The 14,287-nt window shown below is 35.1% G+C and overlaps 1 protein-coding gene across 1 annotated transcript in view; it reads right to left on the reverse strand.

Annotated features, from left to right (window-relative positions):
* Positions 1–14,287, reverse strand: part of Enpep (glutamyl aminopeptidase (aminopeptidase A)) — a 79,194-nt gene that overhangs the window by 6,763 nt on the left and 58,144 nt on the right. The window contains exons 14-18 of the mRNA XM_005397109.2: positions 11,423–11,573; positions 10,331–10,404; positions 10,116–10,220; positions 9,860–10,030; positions 5,723–5,863 (exon numbers count right to left, since the gene is read on the reverse strand). Of these exons, the coding sequence (XP_005397166.1) occupies positions 5,723–5,863; positions 9,860–10,030; positions 10,116–10,220; positions 10,331–10,404; positions 11,423–11,573 (642 nt within the window). The remainder of the gene's footprint in view (positions 1–5,722; positions 5,864–9,859; positions 10,031–10,115; positions 10,221–10,330; positions 10,405–11,422; positions 11,574–14,287) is intronic.

The raw sequence follows: 14,287 nt of genomic DNA on the forward strand, positions 1-14,287 counted from the left end.
AGCATTTAAGTACATTCAGCATATTAAAATATCTCACATATATAAAGAAGAAAACCTTCTTCTTTGTTCTAGAATCTTTCCTAATATCCTTTCTCTTGCCTCCCATTCACAGCCAAAGAGATTTCCTCACTGACTCAGGCATTGATTCTGCTCAGTTGGGGTCTGTTTCCATTACTTTGCTGAAAAATTCTTTTAAGGCATGTCAGTAAATTTTTGGTCATCAATCTACACAAATCAACAAAAAAACTATACCCTCCTTGAAACAATCTCTACTTTCACCCCTCAAAAGAGAAACAAAACCATCACAGTGAGCAAACTGACTCCACGAGTCTCCTGAAAACTACATCCTTGGCATCAACCTTGTCAGTTGAGTTTCATCTCTCAATTATAATCTGCCACCAAGTCCTAAATGTTATTGTTGTCTCTTCACCTTCACCTCTACACCCATAATCCAACCTATTACCATCATTTGCTGGGACTGTAGCGATGGCTAACTGCTCTTCCCAAATACTCTCTTGGTCCCCTTCCATGTCTCCACCTCACCTTAGCACCAGTTTTCTTTTCAAAATAAAATCAATCATTTCACCTTTGTACTTGAAAATCTTTACTGACTTACTCCTCTTAGAACAAAGTCCAACTTTTAATGTGATTCTGCAACTCTTAGCCTTTATATCTTCTCTATCCTGATAGATCTTCAGCTAGGAAGGCTTTGTTTCTTTTTTATACATATAATGAAGTTTATTGATATATTTTAGATACACATAATGATCATATTCATCATAGGGCATTTGTACCTGCACATGATATATTTTGACTTCTCTATTTTCTCAATCCCTTCCCCTCCCTTGAACCCATCTTCTTCTCCTTATTGGAAAACCTTTTTTCCATTTTAACCTTTTTTTACATCATTTGAATTGACTCCTGCTTTTTCATTGACACCTACCAGTCTTATACTGTTTTTCTTTGCATCATCTCACAGCTGTTGGATTGTTATTTCCTGGTTCCTTGCTATTTTTAAGAGATCTTTCCTTTCATGATTGCTAGCTGCAATCTTGTCATCAAGGTCTGAAAATATACCTTCACTTTTATTAGGGTGGTTTTGCCAGCTTTCAATGAATTTTTAAGTTCCTGGATATCTCTTTAAATCTGTTTCATGCATTCTAATTCTTTCCTACATTGTTCATTCAATGTTTCCATCATTTTCCTATGCTCCTCTATTTTTTAAACTATGTCTTTGCTAGATATGCTGACCAATTCTTGCATTATGGTTATCATTTCTTTTTTTACCTGAGAGATTCTTTCTGATGTGATTTACTCTATAGCCTCCTGGAGTTGTTTCTTTACTTCAGTTACAATTATTTCAGAAATTTCAGGTGTGTGGGTCCCAATTTTTTTCTATGTTGATGCCTCCTAGACTTGTTTTGGGTGGGCTGGAGGTCTGAGATTGCATTTGCTCCTTCATCTTGATATTCTATATCAAACATTTTTTTAAAATTTTGTTTTCTGTGATGATCCTTGTAAGTTCTGGCAGTAGGTAGCTATAGCATTAGTATCAAGGCCTCTCTAGGAAAAGTTTGTTCTTTGGGGATATGTTCTGCATATAAGAGATTCTTGGATTGTGTCTGTCACAAGATCCTACTTTCCTATTTAATTGAGAGTGGAATGTTGGTTTCTATTTGGCGCTGTCTCATCTTTTGGTATAGGGTGTGGTGAGGTTATTACACCAGAGCTTCCCAATATTGTTACACAATGGAGAACAACTGATTGCAACAGATGTGACATCCTAGCTACAGTAGTACAATTAGCAATAATGATAGCATCAAATACAATTTAGAAATTGACAAACTGTGGTAAATATTAATTTTGTACTTTAGATCATAGGAGCAAGGCTATAGTTATATAACCAAACCAACCAACACTTTGTATGCAAAGTGTTTCCCCTTGTCAGAGTAGATTTACCCTGATTTCCTTTGGATGAGCCACGTCTCAGGCACTTCCCACTCTGGTTGCCCACCCCATGGTGTAAGGGGATGGGCCAGGCAACTGGTTCCTCTGGACAGAGGCTCCTATGGTGACAGGGAGGTGAGGAGTGGGGAATCTCCCCTCCTGCACAGCTCATCAAGGTTGACTGAGGCTCCCATGATTTTGAAGGGGTTGTGGGCCTTTATCGTTTTTTAAAATCATTTTTTCCCATCACTCCTACTCCTCCTTCAGCTCAAACACCATCACTTTCTGACTGATGCCTCCATCTCCGTCCACATCCTTTCTCTTGGTTGGTTTCCCCTTTACATCAGCTCAGTGCCCCTGAACCTCTTCTATTGGTAATTATTATAGTTTAAGTATACATGTTTGGACTATTATTCTTTCCTTAATGTTGGGATCCACTACTGGACTTTAAACCCTGCCAAGAGAGAGAACTAGGTATGTTCCTGCTTATTTATAGTATCCTCGTGCCAGTCATCATGCCTAGCACACAGTAGATGCTCCACATAGTGTTTGCTGGGTGAAATAATTAAAATGATATATTAGTTTTTATCTATTCAGCTAACAGGATTATTTAAAAGAAAACAGCACTGAGCATTGGAAAGGTTTGGGAAAATAGGAACTTATTAGTAAAATTTTTCTGGGTAAGTTTTGTACAACTATTAGAAACCCTGAAAACAAACATTTTCTTTAAGCCAGTAGTATTACTTCTAGCATTCTTTACATCCTGAAAATATTGTCAAGGACATTCACAAAAAACAAAAAAACTTAGATTTAAAGATGTTCTTCATCAATACATTATTGACAGTAGTGGAGGGACAATTCTACTGTCCAGTAGGTAGAGACTGGCTATGTAAACTAAGATATATCTACACACTGAAATGCTATTCAGCCATTATAAACATTGAAGGAAGTTACTTCAATCTAGAAAAGATGACATAAATGCAGATGGGGACTATTAGGAGTAGGGGAAGAGGGTATGGGAGGGGAGTAGGGCAAGTACATATAAAGTATGTTATTTGCATGTATGAAGATGCTGTGAAGAAACTTATTATACTATTCAATTAATATGTGCTAACAATTATAATAAAAACAAAAAAGTATAAATACATGAAAAGATATCCACAATATATGGTGTGATATCCATATTATATGTGTGATACAAGGCAAATTATAAAACCATATGCATATTCTATTTCTGTGAAAATACATAAATTAACCATGACTTGAGGAAAAACAGGGAAAATAGAAGTTCTTTCTAGATGGGTGCATTGTGGTAATTATTTCTATTATTTCTTATCTGTGTTTTGTGCAAGAAAGAACATAGTTTAGTATAAAAATGTAGAAATTTTAAAAGGAAAAGTACATTAAATTGCTGCAAGAAGATGTAATGCAACTTTTAATGACCTTCTATAATTTATAATTTCTATAATATTTTTCTCTGCTAAAAAGGAATTGAGAAAATAATTTTAAGGAATTGAGATGTGTTACATGCATGTACCAATTCCCCACAATGGATGTAATAATTATATAGCACAAACGTATACTAATAAAAATTTTAAAAATATTTCTCTCTGCTTTATTGTTAGTGACAAAAATTACATGAGCTGCTTGGAAACTAGCATTGAGTAGGTTGAAGAAAAACTGCAACTGCCTGTATAAGTACTAGAAATGATAAAAGAACACATTCATCCTGAGAGACAAATATACGAAGTGTAGAAAATAAAGGGCTTTGCTGTGCATTTATCATACTGGTTATTTTAAAAACTAAAATAATGATTTATTTAACTTAAATAATTTGAAAAATTATATAAAAATTATCTTCTTGTACTTAATATTTATGTATTAGTATGTTATGCAAAATAAATTATTTGGGTGCACACAAAAACTTTAGTTAAGTGCTTATTAAATTTTTTTATGACCTAGTGTTTAAATTGCTTCAGTCATGTTCATTAAGTCAAAACTACTGACTTCATTTTTCATCTATAGTCATAAACCAAAATCAAACTTTAATACACCACACTATTGACTTACTGGGTTCTTTCAGTTTCATAGTTTCAATAAAAAGATATTTTTCCAAATTTCTTATTTCTTTGACTCCATGCAGAAGAAATATTGCTACTTTGGGTTCTTGTCCTCTAAATGTCCTCTAAATCTCGTCCTCTAAACATTAGTTCAATTACCATTAAAAAGACCTTTCTTTGACAGAGTAGAAAATAGAAAATAGAATAAATACCTGTCCCAAATAAATGTGTAAACATTGGGAAAAAGATCTGTACTGTCTGTCAGCCTCACATTAGGAAATGTTTTCTGTTATCCTTTCCTAATCTCCCCATCCATCCCAAAGTATAGCTTTGCTGATAATGACTATCTTGATGAAAATACTAATTAGAGCAATAACTTTCATGTCTTTTCTCTGTTCTATCCTACAATTCACCATGCTATTTTGTTTCCTTCTGAAATCTACATTATACCTCTAACTGTCAAACAAAATATTCTACACTGTTTTTGCCTGCTTATGATAGATTTTTCTGTTTTCTGTTCTTGTGACTAGCTAGTGTGACTATTTATTCATCTCTGACATTGGTCAGTATACCATATACACTTGCACTGTTAATCTGTTTCTAATTATTTCCATAGAATACTTGGTTTAGAATGAACAAACCTATTTTGAAATACATATGCCCAATGAGTAGGTGTTTTGTTTTAGTTGAAATATCACAAAGGTTTTTCTTTTTGGTATATGTAAATAAGCACAATATTTACTTTTGAATTATTGTGGAAAAATAAATAATGTTTTATTTTGCAAAATAAGTATCACTTTTTGCTTATTAAATATAGTATTTTCAAGACCTGTTTCAATGGGATCAATATGATTTATTTAAAATAATACAATTTTTATCACTAAAAATGAATTCATTATTATACTTTAAAAAATTAAAAAGTAAAAAAAAGTAGATTTTACCTTTCCTCAGAGGTATAAATATCCGGACTTTAAAAGATGAATGAGACCTAATAAACTGAATTTTTTTCAAGGAAAATAAATTTGGAAAAGCATCTTTTTGTTGATTTTTTTTTCTTCTTTTGTCCTATTTCCTATTGTAAAACTGCAATTGCCAGACTTGGGATGTAGCTTGGTGCTAAAGTGCACACTTTGCAAGGGCAGGGCCTTAGACTCAACAACCAGCACCAAAAACAAAACAAAACAAAACAGAATACCCAGTACTGCTGTTGCTTACAGAATATAGTTCCCTTTCAAGAACCATTCAGAACACTTAATAGTTTAAGCATCTGATCAGAAACACTGTTACCACCCATATAAACTCAGTAAGGTATAAGACTCCAATTTGAGCCCAAATCCAAGAATTCTCTTTTAGTTTTTATCAAACATCAATTGAGAACTACATATGTGCCTGTCATTATTCTAGGTACTACCACAGTAGGAGCCAAAATTATATTCATTTATTTTACTGAAACCCCCCAAAATGCAACTTAGTCATCTCTCTGGCTGTCAGAATCCTTTAGTTCACTTGGAAACAATAATTTCTAGAAAAACAACTGTGCCTAAAATTAACTAGTATATGCTTCCTTGGCAGGAAAATATCATGATTCTTTACCTCTGATAATACCCCATTTCAGATATTGTGTAATGTCAGAGAAAGTACACCAAAGAGAAAAAGAAGGAGCTGGCAGATGACCTCAAACACAGAAACAATAGAGCATTATCTTCTCCTCCCACCTGTTGACCAGATAGTCCCAGTTGAGCTGTATCCAATTCCAGGCCATTGTCTTCCCATAACTGTTATATGAGATGTATCGGATGACTGTAAACACATCCTGACTTTTAATAACGTTTGGGTCCTTGAGCAAATCCAGATACCTAAGAGGAGGAAAACAGAAAAGCAACTCAAAATTAACTTTAAATGTTCACCATTAGCTAAATTCCAATCCAACATAGCTTGCATTCCAGCAGTTTAATTCTTCAGGCATAAAATGACAAAGTGAATTAACTGTGACAAATGATGAAAGATGATTTAAAATGTTATATATATAAATGTCTCTAAAAATAACCTATGACATTAAGGACTGGTAAAGTATAAACTATAGGAACAATAAAACATTTCAGAAATATTGAATTTTAATGATTAATTTTTTAAATAGGGCTTTTTCTTTTTTTTTCTTTTTTTCCCACTATCAGGAATTGAACTCATGACCTCGAGCTTGCCAGGCAGGCGCTGTGCTGCTGAGCTAAATCCCCAGCCCCTTAAATAGGGCTTTTTAAATAGGAGCACTTTATTCATTTATCTATCACCCTACTGGATTTTTAAAAAAACAATTGAAGCCGGGTGTGGCAGCACACACCTATAATCCCAGCACTCGGGAGGCTGAGGCAGGAGGATCGTTGCAAGTTCGAGGCCAGCCTGGGCTACAAAGTGAGCTCAAGTCCAACCTGAACTGCATATCGAGACCCTGTCTCAAAAAGACAAAACAAAACAAAACAAAAAAACTAAAAATTAAGGAAGAATAGTTGTACTCTTATTTGCTATAGTATAACACTTAAACTTCATTTGCTCTTCCCTACACTGTAAAAAACAACCTAATATAATCTTTGTGGTTAATTAGTTGACTATGACTATAGCATAATGCAAATAGATCCCATATAAATTAAGCAACTAAATGGATAATTTCTATTAAATTTGTATCCTCATTGTATCAAGAGTTGCATTTCTAGCCCATGACCATAAAGAAGTGCATACTGTCATTAGAAAAATGTTCCCAAGGGCCAGGGATTTAACTCATTGGCACAAGTGCCTGCCTGGCAAGTACAAGGTTCTGAGTTCGATCCTCGCTACCAAAAAAGAAAAAGAAAAAAAGTTCCCAAATAATATGGGTAAATTATTTGCTATGAGAATAGTAACTCAAAATATATCTGATGATATATTTTCTTTTTTTTCTTTTGTCTTTTCTTCTGGTACCAGGAATTGAACTCATGACCTTGCACTTGCCAGGCAGGCACTTTGCCACTGAGCTAAATCCCCAGCCCCCATCAGATATATTTTCATACTCTAATCTTGTAACTTCCTACCCACTTGCTTGGATCTTTCATACCCTTAGGGAGGTGGGATATGATAATTACAACAAAAAGACCACTGTTCAACATGACTTATGAGATAGTTCTGAAAGTCAACCTTCACGAAAGATAGAAGATCCTTCCACATTTCTCTTGTTTCATTAATACATCAAGAACCAGGTTAGTGTACTTCACCATAGAAATTTATCCCACGAAAGACTGGAAGAGCTCAAGCTTGAAGGAAAGACCACACTAGATACTGAGAACACCATTCCATCTGGTCTGAGAGAAAAGCCCTCTCTCCAGTGTCCACTTATGTGCTATACCCATCATGGTGCGGGAGACAGGCAGTAGAGTGTGAGCAAGATGAGATGAAGATATTAATGGATGTAAGGTAAGACTCTTGGTTCCTTTGGGGACCTAGATGGTTGTTCCATCTAGTAATACAATGTAGGGTGCTAAAAGGCTTTTGAGAAGACAACCATGCCCAGCAGCAGAGGCCTTTCATGATGAAGAGAAAATGACGAGGACCACAACTTTCATCTCTGCCACATACTGTTCCAGCAGGTAAAATATGAACAACAAAACCCAGTGGAATGTGGTCCAGGACAAAAGTAGTTAAGTACCTGAAGGCAACACCAGTAAGGATACAAGTTTCTTTTTCCATCACTACAAGGTGACTTATGTTTCCCTATATAGGAGAATTGTAGGGTGGGAAAGGACTCTAGAAGACTGGACTATTTAAACTAGATTTCTAATTTAACAACTGATTTAAAAACTGGAAGTTTTTCAATTTAAAGACTGCAAGACAAAGATCATATCAGTTGTTCTCCATTTTGCTGGCTCATCACCCAACAACGTGGGGACTCTTGGGACTAAAACATAGGAAGTATACATACTACCTTTTTTATACTTGTATTTGAGCAAGTAAACCTACACTGATATGAAACTCTGCATATTTATCATATGTTTCAGATTAAAAAGGAATGCTAGGGAAGCTTTTACTGCAGCCTGGGCTTACTGCAGAGCTTTCTTTTGCTCTGACATGACTCGAAATTGAAAGTTTTATAACTGGTTGAAGTAACACACTCAAATGTGGATATACTGCCTCAAAGTCTTAGAAAAGCTTACTATACCTGTTAAAATAAATTTTGTGTGGTACTTAACGCAAGGCAAACAATTTACCTTTCATCTTATTTTTATTTTAAAGAGAGTAGTAATAAAAAAAAGAAAGAACAATAGCGAAATACAAACAAAATAAAGCAAGGACATTAAAAATGATACAGGGTTTCAAACCAAATGATAGGGATTAACAGTGGTTGTTATATTACATATTGTTATCTTCAAAAAAGTTTGCCTTTCATCTTGTAGGTGCTTTTTCAGAGCTTCCAGAAACTGCACTGAAGTTGTGGGAATCAGTATTTTTGTGAATTCTATCTCCTGTTCTCTAGCCTGCAAGATCCATACTAAAGCATCAAAAGTACCTCCTAATTTCCCTACCAGATACAAATAATGCAGTGCTATAAACTATTGGATTAGTGTAATGTTTAAATAGGTGTGAAGATAATCCAATTCTTTTAATATAAATTAATTTTAATTGATATACACATAAACACATAAAATTGTACATATTAATAAAATACCTGGTGATGTTAAGATGATTAAGTTCTTGATCGACTATTTTGTGAGAACAAGCAGAATGGCTATAGCCCTGAGTTAAGAGAGGAAGGTGTACTGTTGCTACAGAAGCAAACTATTTCTGGTAGTCTTTCAAATTGGTACTGTAATTTAATATTTACATTCTGCCTCTCATGATGTTATAAGTTTCTCAAGGACAGATATCATGTTTTAATCACTTTCTGCCATATATATATATATATATATATATAAAGGGACATCCTAAGTGTTGGTTAAATGAAGTAAATAGCTCAGTTACAGAAGCTAGTTAATTTGGGGCATAGGTATAGAGTGGGAAGAGATTTATAGATGAGCATCCAACAGTCTCTGTAGAATGTAAATGTGTGTGCATATGTATATGCTTGGATAGCAGACACACCTCTTTTTTTGAAGACAGAGCTCAGTATTCTTCTAGGGTCATTAGCTATCCCGGGTTCTAGGGGGAAGTAAGCTCATACCTCAGCCCCAGAGAATCATACCTGGCCCAAAGCAGTCAAAAGGATTCAAGTTTATCTTAGTCAGCAAAAGCTCAAATGGTAGACCTATAATTTGACCTGGAATGATCACGTATGACTCAGCTCTAGATTATATGTAGAGAGAAGGTACTTGTCCTCTCAGCATAAAGGACAAAACACGCAAGAAATTCTTTTGCTTCTGTTCTTTCTCCATTGGACATCTTTGTGTGAAGACAAAATGTTTGGAGGTCTGGAAGCAAGGAAACATCCAATACATTGAGCATGGAAGAACAGAAAGTGACATAGCCCAGGTCTTGGATGAAAATGTTGATCCATTGGACATAACTGGAAACTACTACCTCCAGAATATTTCCACATGGGATTATATTTCTTTATTCTTTAGGCCAATCTTGTAACAGATATTTTGTTTCTTATAGGAAAAATTATTCTTAATGAATATTTTGGAAATGACATCATATTTTATTAATCCAACTTTTAAAAACATTGTGACATATAAACTATTAAGTATAATTCATATCAGTGAGATAAAACTCAACATAGGCTGGGAGTGTATCAAAGTGGTTGAACACTTGACCAGCATGTTTAAAGCCGTGGGGTCAATTCCCAAGGCCAAAAAGCCAAAAACTAGCAAATAAAACATACACCAAATTACCTTGCCAAAAGAGGAACACTCTTCACTGATGCTAATCCATAAAGCAGTTTTTCTTTTTCTTGAGCTAATGAAGTACTCTGGTATTGTTCTAGGGTATAGTTCCATGATGTCTCATTGCCAGAGTTCTGTATGCCATACCGATAAACCAGAAGCCTGAGATTTACCGGAATGCTGGAAGAGGATACAATGTTTCAGAGATTTCATTTATTTATTTCTGTTTTAAGTCTGCTATAAATGATAAAAAGTGAATAGTCACCTTATCTTCCCAGCTACCCAGTCTTCAAAATACGAGGAAGCATTGTTCAAGGCTTCCTTATCACCCATCTTGCAGGCAAAGCTTAACACAGCGGCACGGAGTAACCTTTAAAAAGCAAACAAGCACAGAGCCAGAGTCTTAAGCATTTTTCTACATGTCTTAAAATATACTAACAAAAGTTAAATGAATGTTAGTCTTAAAAAGGTGAAAAATACTTTGTGAGGTGGTCACCGGTATCTGTCCATCCTAGAGAATCTGCAATGGGCTTCACTTGACTTTGGAAGTATTCCTGAAATAAAAACACCATGTACCATGAGTCATAATTTACTGCTTATCAACAGTCTTCATAATCTGCAGCCCCTCCACAGTAATCTTTTTTCTACTACCTTAGAGAACTTTGGGCCTGAGTTAGACAGGAATGTATTCAGTTTTTATCACAATGCAATTTTGTTTCAATCCTGAAGGTAGGAGTCACCCTGAATTTTTCACTAATGTTTTACAATACGTTGGGTCAGCTCCTTTAATAACCATTTCTTAGTTAGCATATATAACAAGGATGAAAATACCAACATATGTCTGGAAATAAGAAGATTGTTCCAGTACTGATAAAGTAATACAAATGATAGATATTGACAGTTCAAAAGGTACTTTTACATCATTTGATTCTCATTGTCCTAGGCAGGCAAGTAGTAATGTTCTCCCTGTTCAAAGGAAATAACACCCACAAATATAAAGTCACTGTTCCAAGGTCTTTCATTTAGTAATTAAAAGTTAAGAACTTGAATCCAGATTTTGTTTAAAATCATAGATGTTTAAAAACACTGTAGAAATCAGCAAAAAACCAAAACTACTTAGAAAGACTATCTTATAGATAAAATCCCAAGGTAGACATAATAGCAGTAACAGTGAGGAAATATAATGCTATATTTTGACAAGAATAAATTTATTTTAACAGAGATAAGCTAAAATCATAGTTAGTATTTATGTATAGCTAGTATTTATGTATAGTATTTATTTATAGCTAATCATAGTATTTATGATTTTAAAATGTTTTAAATTTTCAATAAAATATTAATAGCTGCATTCCTTCCAATACTAAAATGCACATTTATACAGTACACTGAACCACAAATACTGTTATACTTCAAGATGAGAGTAGATGGCCTCTCTGCTTTGATTAGTCATGTCATTGCACTCAGTAGGTAGAAATGGCTAGTATCCCCCAGGAGCCCTTCCTCTCAGAAACATTCTATTCTACTAATGGGTAAACATCTTCTGTCATAATATACCACAGCATTACACATCACCTCGATCAGCGGATACAGCTCCTGGTCATCTTCAAACATGCTAATGATGTAGGTTACAGCTGAGATGGCTCTCTGCCATGGTAGATAACCCCGTTCCTCCTTGAGATACTTGGTCAAATTCAGAGCCTCCCTATAATTTAGAAGCTGAGCTCTAAGAAAGGAAAAATGCAATTAATTAAAAACCACAAAGGGGGGCCAGGGTGGTGGTGCCTATAATCCCAGCACATGAGAGGCTGAGACAGGAGGATCACCATGAGTTTAAGACTGGCCTGGACTACACAGTGAGTTCAAGACCAGCCTAGACTACACAGTGAGTTCAAGACCAGCCAGGACTATATAGGGAGGCTCTGTTTCAACAAAACAAAACAAAACAAACAAAAACATAGACAGTAGTTTCCACTTGAGTAAAAGTACTAACTCAGGATCCTAACATTCAATTTTAATGATAATTCTTCTATTAAACAGTTAAGAAATTGCACTTATTCTTGAGACCTGTCTTAGTTACTTGTTGCTGAGACAAAATAGCTGGCACTCAAAGTTAAAGGAGGAAAAGTTTATTTGACTTACAGTTCATAAAGGTTTCAGGTAATAGTTGGCCGGCTCCAAGGCAGGGTGGCATGGCAGAGGAGAAAGAATTCATTGCACACAGAAGACAGCAAAAGCAAGTAAGGAAGGGAATGACCACAGCTCTTTCTATTCTTTATATCTTATCCAGGCTACTCAGTGCAGGTAACGCTCTTAATCCTAGTACCCTTAATCCACCCTTAATCCTAGTGCCCTTGATCCTAGCGTTGCACAATGAATCAATCACACATTCCAGATCCAGCCACCTTGTAAAAGCCCCACCTATGATTGCATGAAGCTTTAGGGGGATGTAGAGACACAAACCATAACAAAGCCCAATCAAAAAGTTTTGTTCCAAATGACTTATTTGTACAATGTGAAATCATATATTCATACACTTAATAGAAATGAGGGAAGCAATATAAAGATGCACATTTGAAAATTGACTGTAGCAAAAATTCAGATGAAATAAAAGTCATTTTATTGCCTGGTTAATACTGATGAATAGAAGCTTTTAAATGATAAGCTCACAAACTGATTATAAAACACAAAAGCACTATTACAAATGTATTTTGCCAAAATCATTTCTATTTGCATATGAAGAAGAAACATATTAAAATTAAACTCACATTTTCCTGTGTACCATCGCTTTTCTTACATTTCCCAGTAAGCTTCATAAATAGAAATGGGTTTTTCTCTTTCAGAAAATTTGAAGATACTATTGATATTTAAAAATTTAAAGAATCCAACTTCTCCTCCCTCTAAAGGAAGTTTGGAACCATTCAGAAATTGTGTTTTCAGGAACTTGTTGTACTTCCAGTTTTAGCCTAGCCTTTGGGGAGAATATTAGAAATCCTGGCTTCCTAAAGTACAGTTTGAAAGTTTAAAGATTAATTTTAAAAAGTATTGAATATAAGAATGTTCATGCATTGAGTACTGTTACATTTGAGGTCATTTTAAACTGAAAAATAATGCAATTATATCTTGCTTTCTTCTCCAGGAGTTGGTTTAGAGCATGAACTAGTGCTCAACAGATAATAAGGAATAAAAACTTTGACAGAAGAGATATAACACAGAGTTTGTCTTCAGCTTAGGAAATTGACTTCTCTTCATATTTTCTCAGTTTCTTCTCATATTTGGAAGGATTTTCCTTCTGGAGCATTTATTTAGTCTCCCTTAATATAAGTACAAATAATTTCATGAAATGAAATAATTTTTGAGAATGTTTGTTCAGTAAAATATTGTAGAATTTTGAGATTTATAACTTAATGGACAATTCTCTAACTTTAACATTTCTCTACTTTCCTAGGTTGACACAGCAACATGTATGTTCAATCAGTATTTTCTTAGAAAATTTATAAGGAGTATTTATAATGGAGTATTAAGTTAGTGAACAGGTTAAGGAAACTCTAAAAAGAACAATAGATGCTTTGGTTAGAAGCCAAGTGGGATGACTGCACATTTCATGAAAGTGAAAACATTCAGAAGAATGGGCCTTGGTTACAAGAGACAAAAAAATTAGCTAATTGTGTAGCATAACTAGAAGTAAGGAAGAAACCAGTGATCAAAGGTCTGAACTACATACTACATATTGGAATGCTTGAAAACTCAATATCCTATTCCAGTGCCTTATTTTTTCCAGTACACTTGGTAGCTACATAGTTGTTCCACTTTAGTATCAATTATTCTCTTAAAGTGTCACAGGGTCAGGACATTGGACTAGAAGTGCATTGTCATTGGCTGACAGCATTGGGATAATATTTTGAGAATGAAGCTGATGGACTTTTCCTTCCCTCTGCAGCTCTTGGATCAATGGTACATGGTATATCGGAAAAGCAATATCAATGAGAATCACAATTCTCATATTGGAGCACACAACAGCAATATCAGGAAGGTTGGGTACATACATCCAGCCCCAGAGCTTCTGATTCAGTAGTTTCCCAGTAGGGCCCAATAGTATTCATTTCTCACGAATTCCTAGGCAGTGCTGATACTGTTAGTGGGACAAAGACATCTACCAGTGTCTGTCCCAGATTCCCTCAGAGTCCATATCTCTCAGGTCTTCTACCTTCTCCACAGAATATCCCTGGGACAAGTTACATCATCTCACCCAGGAGATTACCCAATACCTCCCCTGCCTACTTACTGCCTGATTTAGAAATACAGAGGCCAACAAGCCTCCTATGAGCTGGGCCCACAATCTGGTTCAATCCATAACTTCCTAGTGGGATGTGGCAAAGTTGGATTTCAGATGAGATCACATTTTCCCTGGCTTAGTCTGCTTCTCTTGTTCCCTAGATC

Source organism: Chinchilla lanigera, unplaced genomic scaffold (assembly GCF_000276665.1).
Source record: "Chinchilla lanigera isolate Chin_1 unplaced genomic scaffold, ChiLan1.0 scaffold00056, whole genome shotgun sequence".
NCBI lineage: Eukaryota > Metazoa > Chordata > Mammalia > Rodentia > Chinchillidae > Chinchilla > Chinchilla lanigera.